At 36.0% G+C, this 17,639-nt stretch overlaps 1 protein-coding gene across 1 annotated transcript in view; it reads right to left on the reverse strand.

Moving 5' to 3' along the window:
- The window catches only part of LRPPRC (leucine rich pentatricopeptide repeat containing), a 146,186-nt gene that overhangs the window by 124,176 nt on the left and 4,371 nt on the right, over positions 1–17,639 (reverse strand). Inside the window, exons 2-6 of the mRNA XM_007944418.1 lie at positions 5,594–5,793; positions 4,037–4,159; positions 1,590–1,711; positions 1,441–1,499; positions 221–307 (exon numbers count right to left, since the gene is read on the reverse strand). Of these exons, the coding sequence (XP_007942609.1) occupies positions 221–307; positions 1,441–1,499; positions 1,590–1,711; positions 4,037–4,159; positions 5,594–5,793 (591 nt within the window). The remainder of the gene's footprint in view (positions 1–220; positions 308–1,440; positions 1,500–1,589; positions 1,712–4,036; positions 4,160–5,593; positions 5,794–17,639) is intronic.

The raw sequence follows: 17,639 nt of genomic DNA on the forward strand, positions 1-17,639 counted from the left end.
TGACATGAGACAAAGTATATGTGAACTGCTGTATGGAAAGTGAATTCGCTCTGTAAATCTTCACCCAAATCACGATAAATAAAAAAAAAAAAAAGAAAAAAAGAATGAATATGCTCTATCTCACACACTCAGAATTTTTAAGGGGGTAGCTAAACATGGTTTGATAACTTTCCATAACTTAAACCTCATTTAAGAACCAAGATCTTGTTTTGAACATTACCCTGCTCTTGCATGTCCTGTAACAAGGGCACTGAACACTGCCTCTGTCACTGGAAGATCCTTGCTTTTCATAAATCCAAGAATCTTGCTGTAACAAAAAAGAAATGAAGGTATTCCTTGGAAATATATATCAAAAACAGTTTTTACAACATGTATAGAATCAGGCCTTGAATTATTTTTTCTTATTTTTGTTCTTAAAATTTAATAGTAACATAAACTTTTTAAAACTTCAAAGTGAAAACCTACTCCTTCCCACCAAATCCCACTCTGAAATATCAAGTCTTGAGGTATTCTTATTAAAAATACAAAGTAATTTTTAAAAATCTGATTGTTTGTTCTACACTAATTAACCTTTAAAAAGCATAAAGTTTGATAAAATTCACTTACTTTAAAATGACATTCTATATTTCACGTTATTCCTTATTTCCCAAATCTGCCATCCAGAAATCCAAACCAAAACCAAACCCATGGCCATGGAGTGGGATCCAACTCATAGCGACCCCTCCTTGCGTTTCCAAGGCAGTATCACTACGGAAGTAAATTGCCCAACGTTCCTTCCGAGGAGTGGCTGGTGGGTTTGAACCACCAGCCTTCTCGTTAGCAGTCAAATGCCTTAGGCACTATGCCAGTACAGCTCCCCATCCAGAAGTAGTGATATTCATATTTTATATGAATCAATGGGGTAAAGCAATTATTTCTAGTTCTCAAAATGAACAGTTTAAATGGCTAAGAATATTATCTTTAAGAAGTATTCAAAAAAAGAAGAAAAAGTATAGCCAGTTTGTTGTTGTTGTTGTGTGCCACTGAGTCACCCCAACTCATAGCGACCCATCCTTGGGTTCCGAGGCAGTATCACTACAGAAGTAGATTGCCCAACCTTCTTTCTGAGGAGTGGGTGGTGGGTTTGAACTGCCAGCCTTCTGCTTAGCAGTCAAGTGCCTTAGGCACTATGCTACCAGAGCTCCTATAGCCAGTTTTATCCTTCAACAATTTTAAACCTCCAGTCTGGTAAATCAAATTTTTTATTAAAACTTCAATTATGAACCTAGTTTTCCTCTCTTACACAACAATTTTATATTTTACTTAAATCATATTACCAAATTTGTTAGATCAAAATGCCTCCAAAATAATTTCCCTTACTACAGAAGAGATTTTTTTTAAAAAAAGAAAAGTGAAAATATTCTAGGTTTACAAAGTTTACAAATGTATAGAGATCCATACCTGGCACCTTCAATATCGCCTACATTACAATAAGCAGCAATCAACCTCTGGTACGTTACCTGTCAAGGAAATAGGCTAGTTAATACATTTCTCTGGGTTAAAAGCAAAGTGAATGTAACCAATAAATATTTGCAAGAGCAAACACCTACCCGATTTGGTTGAATATTTGCTTCTTCCATTTTTGCCAAGAAGTCAGTTGGTGAGAATTTATATCCATTCTGAATATAGACTTTAAGTAAAGCATTGTAGTGACTTACATCATACACAGTACCTACAAATGAAATGTTAAATCAAATTTTTGTTAATCAAATATTTAGAAAAGTATTTAACTTACAACAGAAATAAATCATGTGCACCTAAATTTAGCAAGGATAAAAAAGTAGGGTGTGTAAATATGTCACATTAGCATTTCACCCATCTACCTTAACACTCAGACCCATTTATGTAGAAACCCTGTCAGAACAGAGCAAGATAAGCATTTAAGACAGTAATTAATGTGTAATTGTAAGTAACTGCCTAGTCAGATATCACAAGTTATCTTAATTATGAAGGACAGTATTTCCTTCCTGTTACAAAATGCTGACAATACTATATTTAGAAGTGACTGGAAGATTTTTGTGTGTCTAGTAGACATACTGACATGGATGAATTATGACTGCAGTTTGTTTTATAGGTAAGATTATGTTGGTAATTTTGCTTGCTTACTATCCAGGCTACTCAAAGCCTTTTTTTAAGGAATCCCACTCCATTTCCAGTTGCTAAAAATTATTCCCAGTCTGATGCTGTTAATCACATTCATTCCAAATGCCCTTTGAAATCTTTCTGCGCCCATTTGCCTATGGCTACACCAATTAAGGTTATCACTCAGCCTTCCTTTAACCACTTTACTCCTGACATCATGGCCACCACATCAGTCTCGAGTCCTAGCATATGTTTCACTACTTTTCATCAACTAAGTTTCATATTTTTATCCAACTGCCTGTAGACACACAGGATGGCGGTCAACACCTGATACCAGACAGGGAGATTCTATGCAGCAGAAACGTGTTTAATACTTGTTTTGATAGTAGCAAACATGTGGACTGAAGCAAACATGTGGACTTACTATGTTTCAGGCACTGTACTAAGTGCTCTGCATATAGAAGCTCAGTTACCTCTCCCAACAGCTTTGAGACAGGCACCATTTATCATCCTAATCTTATAGATCAAGAAAATTTACAGGTCAGGAAATATATTCAACTTGTCCAAGGACACACGGCTCCTAAGTGACCATAGGATTTGAACCTAGGTGGTATGTTAGGAATACAACTTAGAGAACCCAATCTCTAACATTTTACATAGGCCTTATAGCAAACCATGCACAACTGAACACCTGCAACATCCTTATGCAACAAAATTACTATACAGTGTCTGAAAACATCTTTTAAAATACCATCAATTCAGATTACATTCTATATAATACAACTCAGATTACATTCTATATAATACAGCTGGCTACAGCTCCACAGCCAAAGGAAGTTATATTCTAAAATCCTGTGAAGGGATTCACTCTAGCTGGAATGTTAATGGAGAAGCTGAAGAAACTATTCAAAATCCGATGACATCTATTCGGGCTTTTCATACTGATTTTGGTCAAGATCAACGTTAAGCAGCAGAATGTTACCAAGTTTCATTTCCTTTTTCCTTTTGCAGGCTGATAACAACTACTAGGGTATAATTCTATGGATGCCAAAAACATTTCATCCTGAAATCCAACATTTATCTGTATTTTATATAAATTAGAAACATCAGTCATCAGAATGAATTCCAGAAGAATTCAAAATTGTAAGGATCTATCTTTACTCTGTAGTATCTCTGTCTTTACTCACTTTTCATATAGGTCCTACACATTTCTTGAATGATATTCCTACATATTTTATATTTTTGTGGCTATACTGAATTTGATTTTTTTAATCCATTTTATTTCCTAACTAGGAAAGTTAGAGATAATTGAACATTTTTTATGTCTAGCTACTTTACTGTAGTTGATTTTCTGGGATTTTACAGGTAAATAACCACAACACCTATTATTTTTTTCACACCGTCTTTCCTTGCCATATTACATGGTATTAGTTGTTGGTTTTAGATTTGAATATGTTAAAGATTTTTTCAAATGGCCTTTTAACGTTTTTTGAAGAGTTACTATATTCACTTGGTTCAAAATTGAAAAAGTTCCAAAAGGTATAGAATAAACACTATAGCCAGTACTTACCAGTTCCTAGTATATCCTTCCAAAAATACTTTCTCTATCTGCATCTAACTGCATGGTCAAATGGGACATGTATTTATAACTTTGACAGTTTTCTACTTTGTTCTTTTTCTTAACTTACTACGAAAGTAGTGCTTATGAAAAGTTAAGAAAAAATATTTCATTATTAATGCCCCTAGATGTCACTATAACTCATCAAATAAATCATATTACAAAAAAAAATCATAAATCAAGTAGCGTAATTCCATAAAATTGAATTACAGCATTTAAGTAAAGAAACACTTCTTGTTCCTGAAAATAAAAAAATACCTACACCTTTTACACATATCTATAATCAAACTATCATACCCAATTTCTGAAGTTTGTCCCATATCCTATGAACAAATTCTGTTCGCTCTGAGGGCTTTAGTTCAGGCAACAGCGAACCACAGCTGCGTAAAAGAAGCAAGGCTTGATTACCACCTGGGTTACCTATTTAAAAAAAAAGGCAAGGTTAATGGATAACATTTAACACAGATACCATACAAACAATAAAATTGAAACTGCAATCTGTAAAATATTCAAGTCAACTGGCCTACCAAAGGTAATATTAAGAAAGTAGCCATAAATGGAAAAATCCTAACCTCAACCACAAGCATCATTTACACTTTCATTGAAAGTTGTAACTTGAATTTTTAACATTAATTTGCTTTGTTAAGGAAGCTAAGATCATGAATCTATGTAATCTGCAATCATGATTAAATATAAAGAATCTAATTTATAAGCAGTACTTGCTACAATTCAAAGACTAAGTACGCTTTTCACTGTCTGGTAACATTGTACAAAGCAGGGCAAGTAAAACCCAGGAATAACAAATTTAAATTATAATCAGTTACAAACTAAAAATTTCCTTCTCTCTTTACCCAGGACTTTTTATCTACATGCACCTGAAAACTTGACTTTAAAACAAAACAAAATAACCTACTGTATGATCCCATTTATGTGAAATATCCAGAATAGGCAAATCTACACAGACAGAAAGTAGACTAGTAGTCACCTAGTAGTGGACCTAGTGCTGGAAGAGATGAGGAGATTGGGGACGGCTAGGGGAGTAGGTGAGGAAAATGCTCTAAAATCGACTGCAGTGATGATTGTACAACTCTGTGAGAGCCACTGAACTATACACTTCAGATGGGTGAATTGTAAGGTAGCTCAATAAAACTATTAAAAAACAAAAGACAAAAGACAAATTAGAGAAAGAAATGATACCAAGAGTCTTTAAATGCTCTCGATTATGCTGTTATAAAAATTTCTTTGGTATCCCTCATTATTAAGTTCTACAACTACACTTCTTAATGTGGTTGAAATCTATGGATGGACTTCACAAAGCTGTTAAATGCCCTGAAAGTGCATATAAAAATCTTAAGTAGGCATTGGGGGGGTGAGGATTGAGTACCTATAGTTTTCATCAGATTATTAAAGTCATAAGTGACCCAAGCAGATTTTAGTACCTCAGTGAAAATGAAAGGGAAATAATGATTAGTTTTTCTGGAAATCTGTCACATGAGATTATTTTAGGAAAACTGATACCATACAATAGAAGATTAAGGAAAATTAGTATCTTCTGAAATAATTCACTGCTGAAAGTGACTCTTCTACAAGCTATGAAAGCAAAAAAGACCATTTTTATTTGCTGACTTTAGAATAAACATCTAGAACAAAATGTCTTAATTACTCCCAATTTTACCCAGCAGATTCAGACTCGAATAGAAAAATGAGTCATAGCATAAAATCATGATAATCAACAGAATTTGACAATTAGAAATAACAAGTTTTATATATATATATATATATATATATATATAGTTATGTATTCTACATTCTTATAAAAGAGTTCAACTTTCTGAACAGAAAAATTTGAAATACCTGAGTGGCACGTGTTATCAAAGACTTTCTGTAGAAGTGTCTTTGGGATGCGGCCAGTTCTTCGGACAGAATTATCTAGTCTCATGAGAGCCCAATCAAATTGACTGATGTTCCTTCTACGAGCAGACACAGGCTCCTCTTGAAGATAATTCTTCTTTTCAGCAGCAATAGTATACTGCCTGGCTTGGCTGACTAGTTCTCTATAAAATGAAACACAATGAAAAATTAATTAAATCAACTACTAACCATGTAGGTCATCTTTTTGAGTAAAATTTATACAAAGTTTCTTTTATTTAATTATTAAAAAATATCTAAAACTCTACCGTAACATCAAAAATACTCAGAAAAATATGAACCAGTAGGAAAGCTTCAACTTTTGCTTCAAATAATTATATGTGTGCACACACACATACACACATGCACACACAGTATGCACAGTAAATCTCTTGAATAACTGAGTGTTCCCACAACCTTCCACATGGAATCATTTAGTGTAGTGCCTAAGGCACTTGACTGCTAACCAAGAGGCTGGCAGTTCAAACCCATCAGCCACTGCTCAGAAGGAAGGTTGGGCAATCTACCTCCGTAGGGATACCATCTCGGAAACCCAAGGAGGAGTTGCTATGAGTCTGGTCTAATTCGATGGCACATAACAATAACAACAACATGGTATATTTTAAGTGTTCTATTTTCTTTTGCCCTTAACCTAAACCAGGCTACTGAATAGAAATGAAGTAATTTATGCTACAAAGCTACCTCTACAAATGAGACAAGAGATCTAAAATACATTCAAAATGATAATAACTACCTTCAGTGTTTTCTGGGCATAAGCTCATTATAAATTTAAAAGAGACTAATGTTCAACTTTTAAAACCACGCAGTTTTTTCAAAGGATCATTTAGGCCAAATTAAGTTTCTGTCTAAATAAATTCGAAACATTTTGTAGTGATAAACAACATTCCAGCTCTTAACTCACATCTGCTTTCCACCTGTCAAAATGCAAGTTTAACATTATTCTAATTATTTGTATGCAGAAAGAAGCAACTGCAACCATCAAAAACAAAACTAGATTTCTGGTATCAATCATGATTAATTTTAGAGAAATCTGAAAGGAAAGAAAAGTGTTTATGAATTAGGTAAGGTCAGAACAGTACACATGTGTTTATAAAGAACAAAAACTTTAGACCCTATGTTACAACATTTTATGGTTGAGTCATATATTCAACGGTTAGCTATGTGACATTTGCATTAAAAGAAGCTATTCCAAAGGTTTCACCACAGGGTTATATAAAACACAGAAGCCGTAAAAAAAAAAAGAAAAAGAAAGAAAGAAAGAAACACACTGGGCTAGAAGTGAGATTAATTTAGTTGTAACACTAGCTCTGAGTGCTCAGCTACCAACAAAAAGACGCAGAGGTGTCTTGGAAACAGGCCCGGTGATCTACATGCGAAAAAAAAAAAAAAACAGTCACTGAAAAAAGCCCATGGAAAACAACACAACTCTGACACACACCACCATGATTCAGGATTGATTTGATCAAAACTGGTGGTGATAACCCTAACTTCACCACTGTGATCTGGGATAAAACACAACTACTCTTACCATCAATGACTACAACCTATAGAGATAGCAGATTAGAAAACAAGGAATAAAAAGTCAGGATACTAATTAAATAAGACAATGTCTTATCTTTATAAACCAGCACACTGTTGATGTTTAATTCACTAATGTTTGTTAAACGAATGAATTAATTAAATGCTAGATTATTACATATAAACTGCAAAAGATAAACTCTTTCTTTACTTTCAAAGGCTTTTATGGGCATTTAAGGATTCCTGGTGGAGCAGTAGTTAAGTGTTCAGCTGCTAACTAAAAGGTCAGTAGTTTAAACCCACCAGCTGCTCTGCAGGAGAAAGATGTGACAGTCAGATATGGCAGTCAGCTCCCATAAAGATCACAGCTTTAGAAACCCAATGGGGCTGTTCTACTCTGTCCTACAGGGTCATTATGAATCAGAATCGACTACACTTTGGGTTTGCTTTTTGTAGGACATTTTTCCAGTTACTGAATCATTTGTTACTAAATTATGCCCATGTTATTGTCAGGCAAACACTAAATAACATAATTTTTAATCATCCAGAACAATGTGTCAAGTTCAGGTGAAAGCTGATTAATACAGAAATTTCAGAATTGTAATGAAGTTTACTTGCCAAAGTTGTGTTTTTTTGTTTTTAACTCAAAGAAAGACAACCCTAATTTGATAAACTGTAAGAGTCCAAAAATAAATCCATTGCTTGAATGGTTGAAAAAAGATCAAACAAATACAAACAACATTCAAGACAGAGGAAAACAGAAATGTTTATAAACCAGCTCATCATTCTAAACAGTGTAAAGCTAATTTTTCTTACACTAAAACTTCAATGTATTAAGTCACTTCCCAATAAGCTTAGCTTTAATTACTCAAATAGAAATATGAATGTACTATAAAATACATTGAAGCAGGGGAAAGGATTACTTATTTAATCAAAAGATTCCCTACTCTTCAAAGAGATTCTCCAATGACTCCCCAGATAGCAGACCTTTCTACATTTATTATAGCACAGAATTAATTTTTAAATTCACTGGAACATACCCTGAAGGAAACAAGAAATCATACCCTCAAATAGGTAACCATGATATAAAGGAAAGAAAACAACAAGTTCAGGGGTAAAGGTGGGTCCATGAAAGATAGGAACCCGCCCATCAGGTTTGTACAAGATGAAATATACTTTCTCCAAATTTTAATGACCCAAACTGAGGTAAGCACACAAGGAAAAATTATTTTACTGCTTTATCAAAGCATCATAATGGCTCCCTCACACTTTCAAACTAAATTTCTCAGGTTCCTTCCTGAGATTCCTGGAAACTCACCACTAATATTCTAAGGGTACCAATAAATTCTCTATAGTAAAATCTGGCATTCAAAAGGTTTCTTCTTTTTTTTTTTTCCTCAGTGCTTATTTTTTCAAGTAAACTTTTTATTAAAGTGTTACACTTTTTTAACTTTTAACTGTACACTAAACTAATTACACAGACAGGGAAGGTTAGACTAGATTATGAAAGGAAATATGGATTTTATGACATGGTTATAAACTACAAGCCTGATTTCCATAAAGCTGCCCTCCCTGCTTGTTTTATTATACCAATCTCTACTCACTGGGAGCCTCAAACTTAGCTCTTGTGTTCTCACCAATCCTTTAACTATTTCATTGGGGATTTCTTTAGTTTAGGAGCTCTGGTGGCATAGTCCTAAGGCATTTGACTGCTAACCAGAAGGCTAGAGATTCAAACCCACCAGCCACTCCTCAGAAAGAAGATTGGGCAATTTACTTTTGCAGAGATACTGCCTCGGAAACCCAAGGAGGGGTTGCTATGAGTTGAACTGACTCAATGGCAGTGAGTTTGGTTTGGTTTTGGTTTCTTTAGCTGCCTGTTGATATAGTGTATTTAATATATTCATTGATTTTTCAAATGTTGAACCATTCTTGCACACCCATTTGGTCATGGTGTAGAACTTTTTTTATGCATTGCTGAATCCATTTCAGTTTTAACATGCTAAATATTCAAAAAGATAATGTCTCCTCCTTTCAAATTTCACTACTACTATAATGCCATTAGGATCTCTGGTAGCTTAGTGCCTAAGGCACTTGAGTGCTAACCAGAAGGCTGGCGGTTCAAACTCACCAGCCACTCCTTGGAAGGAAGGTTGGGCAATCTACTTTTATAGTGATACTGCCTCGGAAACCCAAGGAGGAGTTGCTATGAGTTGAGTCCAACTCGACGGCACGTAACAACAGCAGCAGCATAATACCATTACTATATTATTCCTTCAAGGTCAAACACTTAATTAGTTCATTGCAATCCCTCTCAACCTTCATACCCATTGTTGAGTCCTCAGACACCTCTTTATTTCCATTTGTGAGGCCTTGGATTTTTGCAACAAACCCCTAACTAGCTTCTCAGGCTTTTAGCTTTTCTCCAGATGTATACACCTGACAGATCAATTGTTCCCAAAAAACCAAAATACTAGCTGTAACTCCTATGAAGGAAATAAACAAGGGGCTGTGATGAAAGAATAACAGTAAGGTTCTACATTAGATAAATGTTCAAGTATGATGACATTATAAAGTTTTACCTAAAGGGGTGAAGGATCAGTCACTGGCAACGGAGCTGGCAGGGGAGACAAAAAGGAAATATAAATCACCACCTGATTCAACCCCAAGTCCAGGCAACAAGTCTCATTAATACAACTTGTTAATTTTCACTTGCCTGTAACGAAAAAAATTTCACACAAAAGTGCCCTAGAAAGCCTTACTTGGGTCCTCTGTCTACCTCCTAACCTATTCTGGATCATTTTTTATAAATACTTGATATGCGCCATCTCAGAGACACAAACAGGAGGTTTCATGACATGATGGAACATCATGGGCTTTAAGAGCATGGCCTTTAGAATCTACAGACTAGCCTAGGTTCAGGCTCTGCCACTTATAAGCAGTATGACCTTGGCCAAGTTATGACAATGCTAAGCCTGTAATTTGGGGATAATAACAGTATTCACCTCACTGGAACATTACAAAGATTAACTGAGACAATGCAGTGTTTCCCAAAATATCACACCTGTGTTTATTCAGGCAAAATGGTTTTAGACAGCATTTAGACAAAGATTTTCAATTTCAGTCGTTTTATTTATTATAATGAATATTTTAAAATAACATCAAGCTATTGATTTTACTAGCATTCTTGCTCAGGTCAAAGTCAAGTTAATTAAAAAGTCAGTTTAACTAAAACCCATTTTTTAAAATATAAAATAAAAGTAATTGCTAGTACTCAGATTAGGCAAAAATTTTGAAAGTGGTTGTGCTTATGTTTGTAAGTCAACTTGGCTGGGCCTGGTTGAGTGGCTGGGCAGCTGAACGTAGTTATTCCCCATGGTAAAATTGGTAATTAACTCCATGGTGGAATCTATAAGAGCAACTGAGTAGCTGCTTTGGGTATGTGGTCTGCTTTCCATATATAAAAAAACAGCTTTGGGAATGGTCTCTAGCTTACTGCACACTTGAACCCTGCATGTAGCCGTGTCATTGTTCAGCAGCCTGCCATGCTCTGCCGACCTTGGGACTTTCAATGGACTTGAATGAATGGCCTGCCACGTAGTTTGGTTAACATCGGGACTATGCCATTTTATTTGTCGACGTTGGACTTGTTAGCCTCAGCAGCCAGTAGCTGCCTGAGTGAAGAGATGCCTCTAGCTTCACTGGGCCGGGAGCAAGGGGCAGAGCTCAAGTCCAAGATCGAGGGCTTTCACCCAGCCCCTAGAGTCTGGCACTTTTTAACTCGGACCTCTAGCCTTCCAAACTGTGAGAGAATAAACTCCTGTTTGTTAAGGACATCCCATTTGTGGCATATTCTTGTCAGAGTGGCACTACGTGACCAGAAAAGAGGTACACAAATGCCCAAACTTTGAGGAATACTGTGAAAATCTACATAAAGAGCCTGGCCAAAAATAAGCTTAATAATGTTAACTATAGCATTTTCTCTCTAAAAACATATTAGCAGAAATCACCAGGCTTATTTTAAAAGGTCTGTTGAAACCCAAGCTATGCTATTGAACATCTATGTGACTCTGGGGCAAGGTACTTGGTCTCTCTAAGTATTAATTTCTTCATCTAAAAAAAGAAAAAACAGAGCTACCTTATGAAAATTAGATGAGAACTAAAAATCAAACACAAATAAGACTTCTAACAAAGTACTGTTCAATAAATAACAGCTCCAATTATAGGTGTTCGGCAAGTTTATTGATTGACTGATTATTTATTTAATTGGTGTAAGGCTAAGTCCCGTTGAACTTTCTCCCTGAACAATTTTGTAAGACCGTGATTTTGCGAAAAGCTTGGCCAAATTAAACTGTCCTCTACGCACAGTTTTATGCTTACTCACAGAATTTTAGATTACAAAAGTCACTAGCAACCCTCCTACACTTAAGTTTCCTACTCTGAAATCTCAATCTCATTCCTTTCCAACTATCCAAACATTATACACTCACAGAGAAAGAACTCAGCTCTCTCAAGTCTCAGGCTCCTCCAGTCCAAAGGGATATCCTCTATCTCTCAGCTTCAAAGTAAGTAAGGAGAGTCAGGTAACCAGGTTGGGGACCTATGATGTAATGTGGAGCAAGATACTCTTCGGAATTCATAAAATGAGAGTACGACGGACTGTTGTTGTTAGGTGCCATCGAGTCAGCTTCGACACATAGAGACCTTGTATACAACAGAATGAAATACTGCCTGGCCCTGTTCCATCCTCACAATCTTTTTTTTTTTTTCTCTCTCTCACTTATCAGCTTTTTACATATTAGGAAATCAGGCTTTTATTGAGGTAGGCATTTAAAACATTTTTCCAGAATCACATTTGCCTTTCTTACTTTGCTTCCATTGGTTTTCACACAAATATCTAAATTGTGCAATAAAATAAGATTTAAGAAGTATCCTAAATGCTTTTAAAATTACAAAGTAATTTTTAAGTATTTTAGACCTGGTACCTGTCTTCTTGGATCAACAATAAAATTTTTGCATCAGACTCTGTATTAGCTTGCTTTTCCTATAAAACAAAATACCACAAACCTAGCCCCTTTAAACCATACTCATTTATTATCTCAAATTTTCCGTGGATAGGAAGTCTGCTGCTGTTGTTAGGTGCTGTTGAGTCTATGCCAACTCACAGCAACCCTATATACAATAGAAATAAACACTGCCAAGTCCTGTGCCATCCTCACAATTGTTGCTTGAACCCATCATCACAGCTACTATGTCCATCCATCTTGGTGAGAGTCCTCCCCTTTTATGCTGACTCTCTACTTTACCAACCATGATATCCTTCTCCAAGAACTGGTCCCTTCTGACAATATGACCATAGTAGGTAAGACAAAGTCTCACCATTCTCACTTTTATAGAACATTCCAGCTGTATTTCTTCCAAGACAGATTTGTTTGTTCTTCTGGCAGTTCGTGGTATATTCAATATTCTTCCCCAACACAATTCAAATGCATCAACTCTTCTTCAGTCTTCCTTATTCACTGTCCAGCTTTCACATGCATATAAGGCTGCTGAAAATAGCATGGCTTGTGTCTTACACTTCAAAGTGACAGCTTTGCTCTTCAACAATTTAAAAAGGTCTTTTGCAGCAGACTGCCCAGTGAAATATGACATCTGATTTCTTGATTGCTGCTTCCATGGGCACTGATTGTGGATCCAAGTAAAATGAAATCCCTGACAACTTCAAACTTTTCTCCATGTTTCATGATGTTGTTCACTGGTCCAGTTGTAAGAATTTTTCTTTTCTTTATGCTGACGTCTAATCCATATTGAAGGTTGTAGTCTTCAATCTTTATCAATAAATGCTTCAAATCATCTTCACTTTCACCAAGCAAGGTTGCATCACCTGCATATCACAGATTGCTAACGAATCTTCCTCCAATTCTATTGCTGCATTCTTCATATAGTCCAGCTGCTTCTCAGATTATCTGCTCAGCATACAGATTGAATAAGTATGGTGAAAGGACAAAACCCTCACACACACCTTTCCTGATTTTAAAACATGCAGTATCCACTTGTTTTGTCTGAATGACTGACTGTCTCTTGGTCTATGTACAGTTTCCTCATGAGCACAATCAGTGTGCTGGAATTCCCATTCACAATGTCATCCATGTTATGATTCACAGAATCGAATGCCTTTGCATAGTCAATTTCCAATCACCAGTAATTATCAATACATCTTGATAAGATATTTGGTCAACTTCAGATTGCAGAAATTTGTTAAAATCTTCAATATTTTTATCTTTGGCTTTAGTGGTTGGTGCATAAATTTGAGTATTAGTAGTATTAATTGGTCTTCCTTATAGGCAATGGACTAGATCATTCTAATGATACTTTCCAGATTTTCTATTCTGAGAAATTACCACATGCTTACTTGTGACAGTCTTTTAACTTCTAAATTTACAATGTGTCATGCATTGCCTTTTTAAAAATTTTTTAAATGTTTTAATATACACAAGCAATTCCTTCAGCATCCAAAACACAGCATATTCAAAACACTTTAGAATTGGGAATAAAAGTAGCTGCAGCTGAATCCCAACTTAAGATCCTGGATTAATTCTTCTATCCTTCTAAACCTCAGGTTCCTAATTTTAATATCAATCTCACAAAAGAGGATATGTATACAATGGACTCAGCCAACAGGAAGTCTTAATACATGCTACAATATGACTGGAGCTGGAAGACATGTTGAATGAAATAAAACAATCACAAAAAGGACAAATACCGTATAAGCTCACTTATATTAAAAGACAGTAACAGGTAAATGTATAGAGAACAAAATTTATTAGCAGTTACCAAGAGTGAGACAGAGGAGGTTAATGATGATGGAAAAAAATCACACTGATTAACGGGTAGGGTTGCACAGCTGATTATCTTATTTACTGTCAGTTGTACAACTGTAAAAAGTTGAGTTGGTAAAAACTGTGCAATAGATGTATTTACAACAACAAAAACAGTAGCAACTGAGGCTGCTTAGGTACAACCAAAAACCTCATGGGATTTGGTTTCTTGGTCTGGAGTTTTAGGGTCATGGTTTCATAGGACATCCCAGTTAATTGGCCTAATAACATGCTTAGTGCTTCTGTTCTACCTCCTCATAGTGCTTGGGGTCTTAAAAGTTTGCAAGTGGTCATCCAAGGCACAACAAATGGTGTCTATTTACCTGCAGCAACACAGGCAGAATAAAAGTCAGGAATAGGAGGGTATGGAATATACTCCATGAACAACTGCCTCCTTTGTCATGAGACCAGAACTAGATGGTTCCTGGCTATCATTACTGAACATTTTGATAAAGATTCTGTAAAAGAATCCTAACAAAAAGTGGGGGAAATGCAGAACACAATTTCAAATTCTCAGACTCCAGACTTCTTGGAGCCATGGAGGAGGATGAACCCCTGAAACTATTGCCCTGAGATAATCTTTAAACCTAAAACCAAAATTACCCCATTAAGTCGTTTTAAAACCAAACAATACTTTACCTAAGCTAGCCAAAAAGATCTGCCTTGAGCATTGTCTTTTTTTCCTCTTCTTCCACTTTTTTTTTTAAATGATAATATACCTTAATTTATTTTTTAATACTATTTTATTATGTCTTTGGTGAAAGTTTACACAGCAAGTTAGGTTCCCATTCGACAATTCCCACACAAATTGGTCAATGGCATCAGGTATCACATTTTTCACAATGGGTCAAAATCCTCTTATTTTTATTTTTTAATTGTGATTTGGGTGAAAATTTACGGAGCAAATTCACTTTCCATACAGCAGTTCACATACACTTTGTCTCATGACATTGACTACAACTCACCACAATACAACAGCTCCCCTCCCACTTTCTCCCGACAGTCACCTCTTCCCTGTGTCCATCCCTCCATGCACCCCTGCCCTCTGAGCTGTCTCCCTGTGCATAAACAGCCCTTCTTTCTCCCATGATTATTCTCTCCAAGGAGTGTATCTACCTCAGGTAAATGTTCCACTCCTATGCTGGTCTTTTGCTTGGCTGGAAGCCACAGTTGTGGGTTCAGTTCCAGACCTGAAGGGCAGCTAGGGGCCATAGTCTCAGTGGTTCCACCAGGCTCTATCAGACCAGCAAACCTGGTCCTCCCCTTTTTTCCAAATGATTTTCAGTTTTGTTCTATATTGTTCTCCCTCTCTATCAGGGTCTCCTATATAGATCCCCCTCCGAGTGGTTGTTGAGCATTCTCTTTTAACAACTATCTATATGGGATCAAATAGGCAACAACTTGAAGATTTGCTAGGAACTTTCGGGGGCAGTGAATTTATGTTAATGGGGAAGAAATAACTAAGAAAAGAAGGGTGAGAATGTTTGCACAACTTGAAGAATATAACCAATGTCACTAAATGGTACCTGTGGAAAGTGATGATATATATTTTGCTGTGTATATTCTCAACAACAAAATTAATTTTAAAAAAAAGAGAAAACATGAAATGTATGTATGACATGCAAACACACTTCAAAAATAGTAAAGATGTATACTAAATGTACTATGTGTTTATCCTAACCTCCAAATCTATTATTCCTAATTCTGCTAATGTCCTGCTAATGCTAATTTTCTGCTTTTTAATTTCAAAAGGAAAAGGAAGTACCTTTCCTTCAGTTCTACACTACCTAGTTGAGGTCCTAGTATCCCTAATCTACAGTGCAAATTTTGTTCCTAGTGGATCTGTCAATTCCCAGTCTCTATCTTTCCTGAAGTCTAAACAAACTTTGTCAAGACCTGTACCTCTGAAAATCCTCCAATAAGCCTCAACCATCAAATGTACAAACAGAATTCCAGCCTACCTTGGTAGCTTCAAGGAATCAACTGGTCTTTCTTTCCACTACCAAGTTCTATTTCCCACTCCGCCACACAGCATAAAAGTGTGGCCCCCAAGTCTGTTCATGCCCTTCTCTACCCTTGGGACACTCTGAATACCCATTAGCATGTGTCCTTTTAACCTCAAGTGATACCCCACCAACAACTAAATGTGGCTGCTCCTCTCTGAAATACCACATACTGAGTTTCTCTCTTATGGACAGCACATATATAAAGTTGTATGTGTGCCGTCATAGCCCTCTGTAATAAACTGACAAACCTATACACATGGGAGTAAAGACTGAATCTTATAGACTTTGCAATCCTCAAACCACCCAGATAGAGGTTTTGCGTGTATGTGTGTGGAAAAATATATATAACAAAACATTTGCCCTTTTAACCATTTTTACGTGTATAATTCAGTGACATTAATTACATTCATCATGTTGTATAATCATTGCCACTATCCGTTCCCAGTTTTTTTCCTTCTCAATAACAGAAACTCAGTGTACCTTAAGCAATAACTCCTCCTTCCCCCTCCAACCACCCCCAATAATCACTAATAAACTTTGGTCTCTTTGCATTTGCTTATTTGAGATATTTCATATAAGTGGGATCATACAATTTGTCCTTTTGTATCTGGCTTATATCACTCAGCATCATGTTGTCAAGATTTATCCATACCGCCAGACTTTTAACATCTGTCAAGAAGACATATTTAAAATAAGAGATAAACAAGGGCAAGTTTTCTTTCCCTCCAACTTTAGAAGCAGAAGTCATACCATTCTGTCAGAGAGCAATATGTGGTTTTCATCTTTAGGTCAATCATTAGTCTAGATCCCCTCTCAAAACATATTTAGCTCAAAGCTCATCTTTGCCCTGTAACACACAGGTATTATTTTTAAAACTCTCACAAGAAATTGAAAGTGTGTTTATTCCTTTACTTCCCCCAGAGGATAAGGTTAAGAACTGGTTTATTAGAAGCATTTGTTTAAAAAAGAAGTCTAAAATAGAAAAATAAAGAACTAGGCTAAAAATACAAAAATGCACTTTTTAGGTGCTTCAATTTTGAAAGCAAATGATTAATAAATTTTAATAATTTCACTCAATAATATTTATCTGTCCTTCTCAGACAGAAGGTTTCTGAACTCAAGATCTTTACACCACATGAATTTGGTTAAATACCTACCCCTCATCCTTCTGTGCATCTCACTATATTCCCCTCTCAATATCTTCACTGATTTAGTTAACCTACTATGTGTCACAAACTTAGACAACAGGGGATGCGAGAAGACACAGTCCCACCTAAGGAAGTGATAGCCAGATCTGAGGTGTGGGTGAGTAAGCACATAATAGTGTTAATGGATGCTTTAAAGTGATACAGGATGTAATGTGAGGAATGATCAAATGAGAGAAGTAGTCAATATTTAAGAGATGAGGACATGTGAGTAGCTGGAAGGTGGGAGAGACATCCCAAGACATAATGTTGTTGTTATGTGCCGTCGCGTTGGACCCAACTCATAGTGACCCCTCCTTGGGTTTCTGAGGCAGTATCACTACGGAAGTAGATTGCCCCATCTTCCTTCTGAGGAGTGGCTGGT

The sequence above is a fragment of the Orycteropus afer genome, unplaced genomic scaffold, assembly GCF_000298275.1.
Source record: "Orycteropus afer afer isolate SDZICR_OR568_19922 unplaced genomic scaffold, OryAfe1.0 scaffold00124, whole genome shotgun sequence".
Classification (NCBI taxonomy): Eukaryota; Metazoa; Chordata; class Mammalia; order Tubulidentata; family Orycteropodidae; genus Orycteropus; species Orycteropus afer.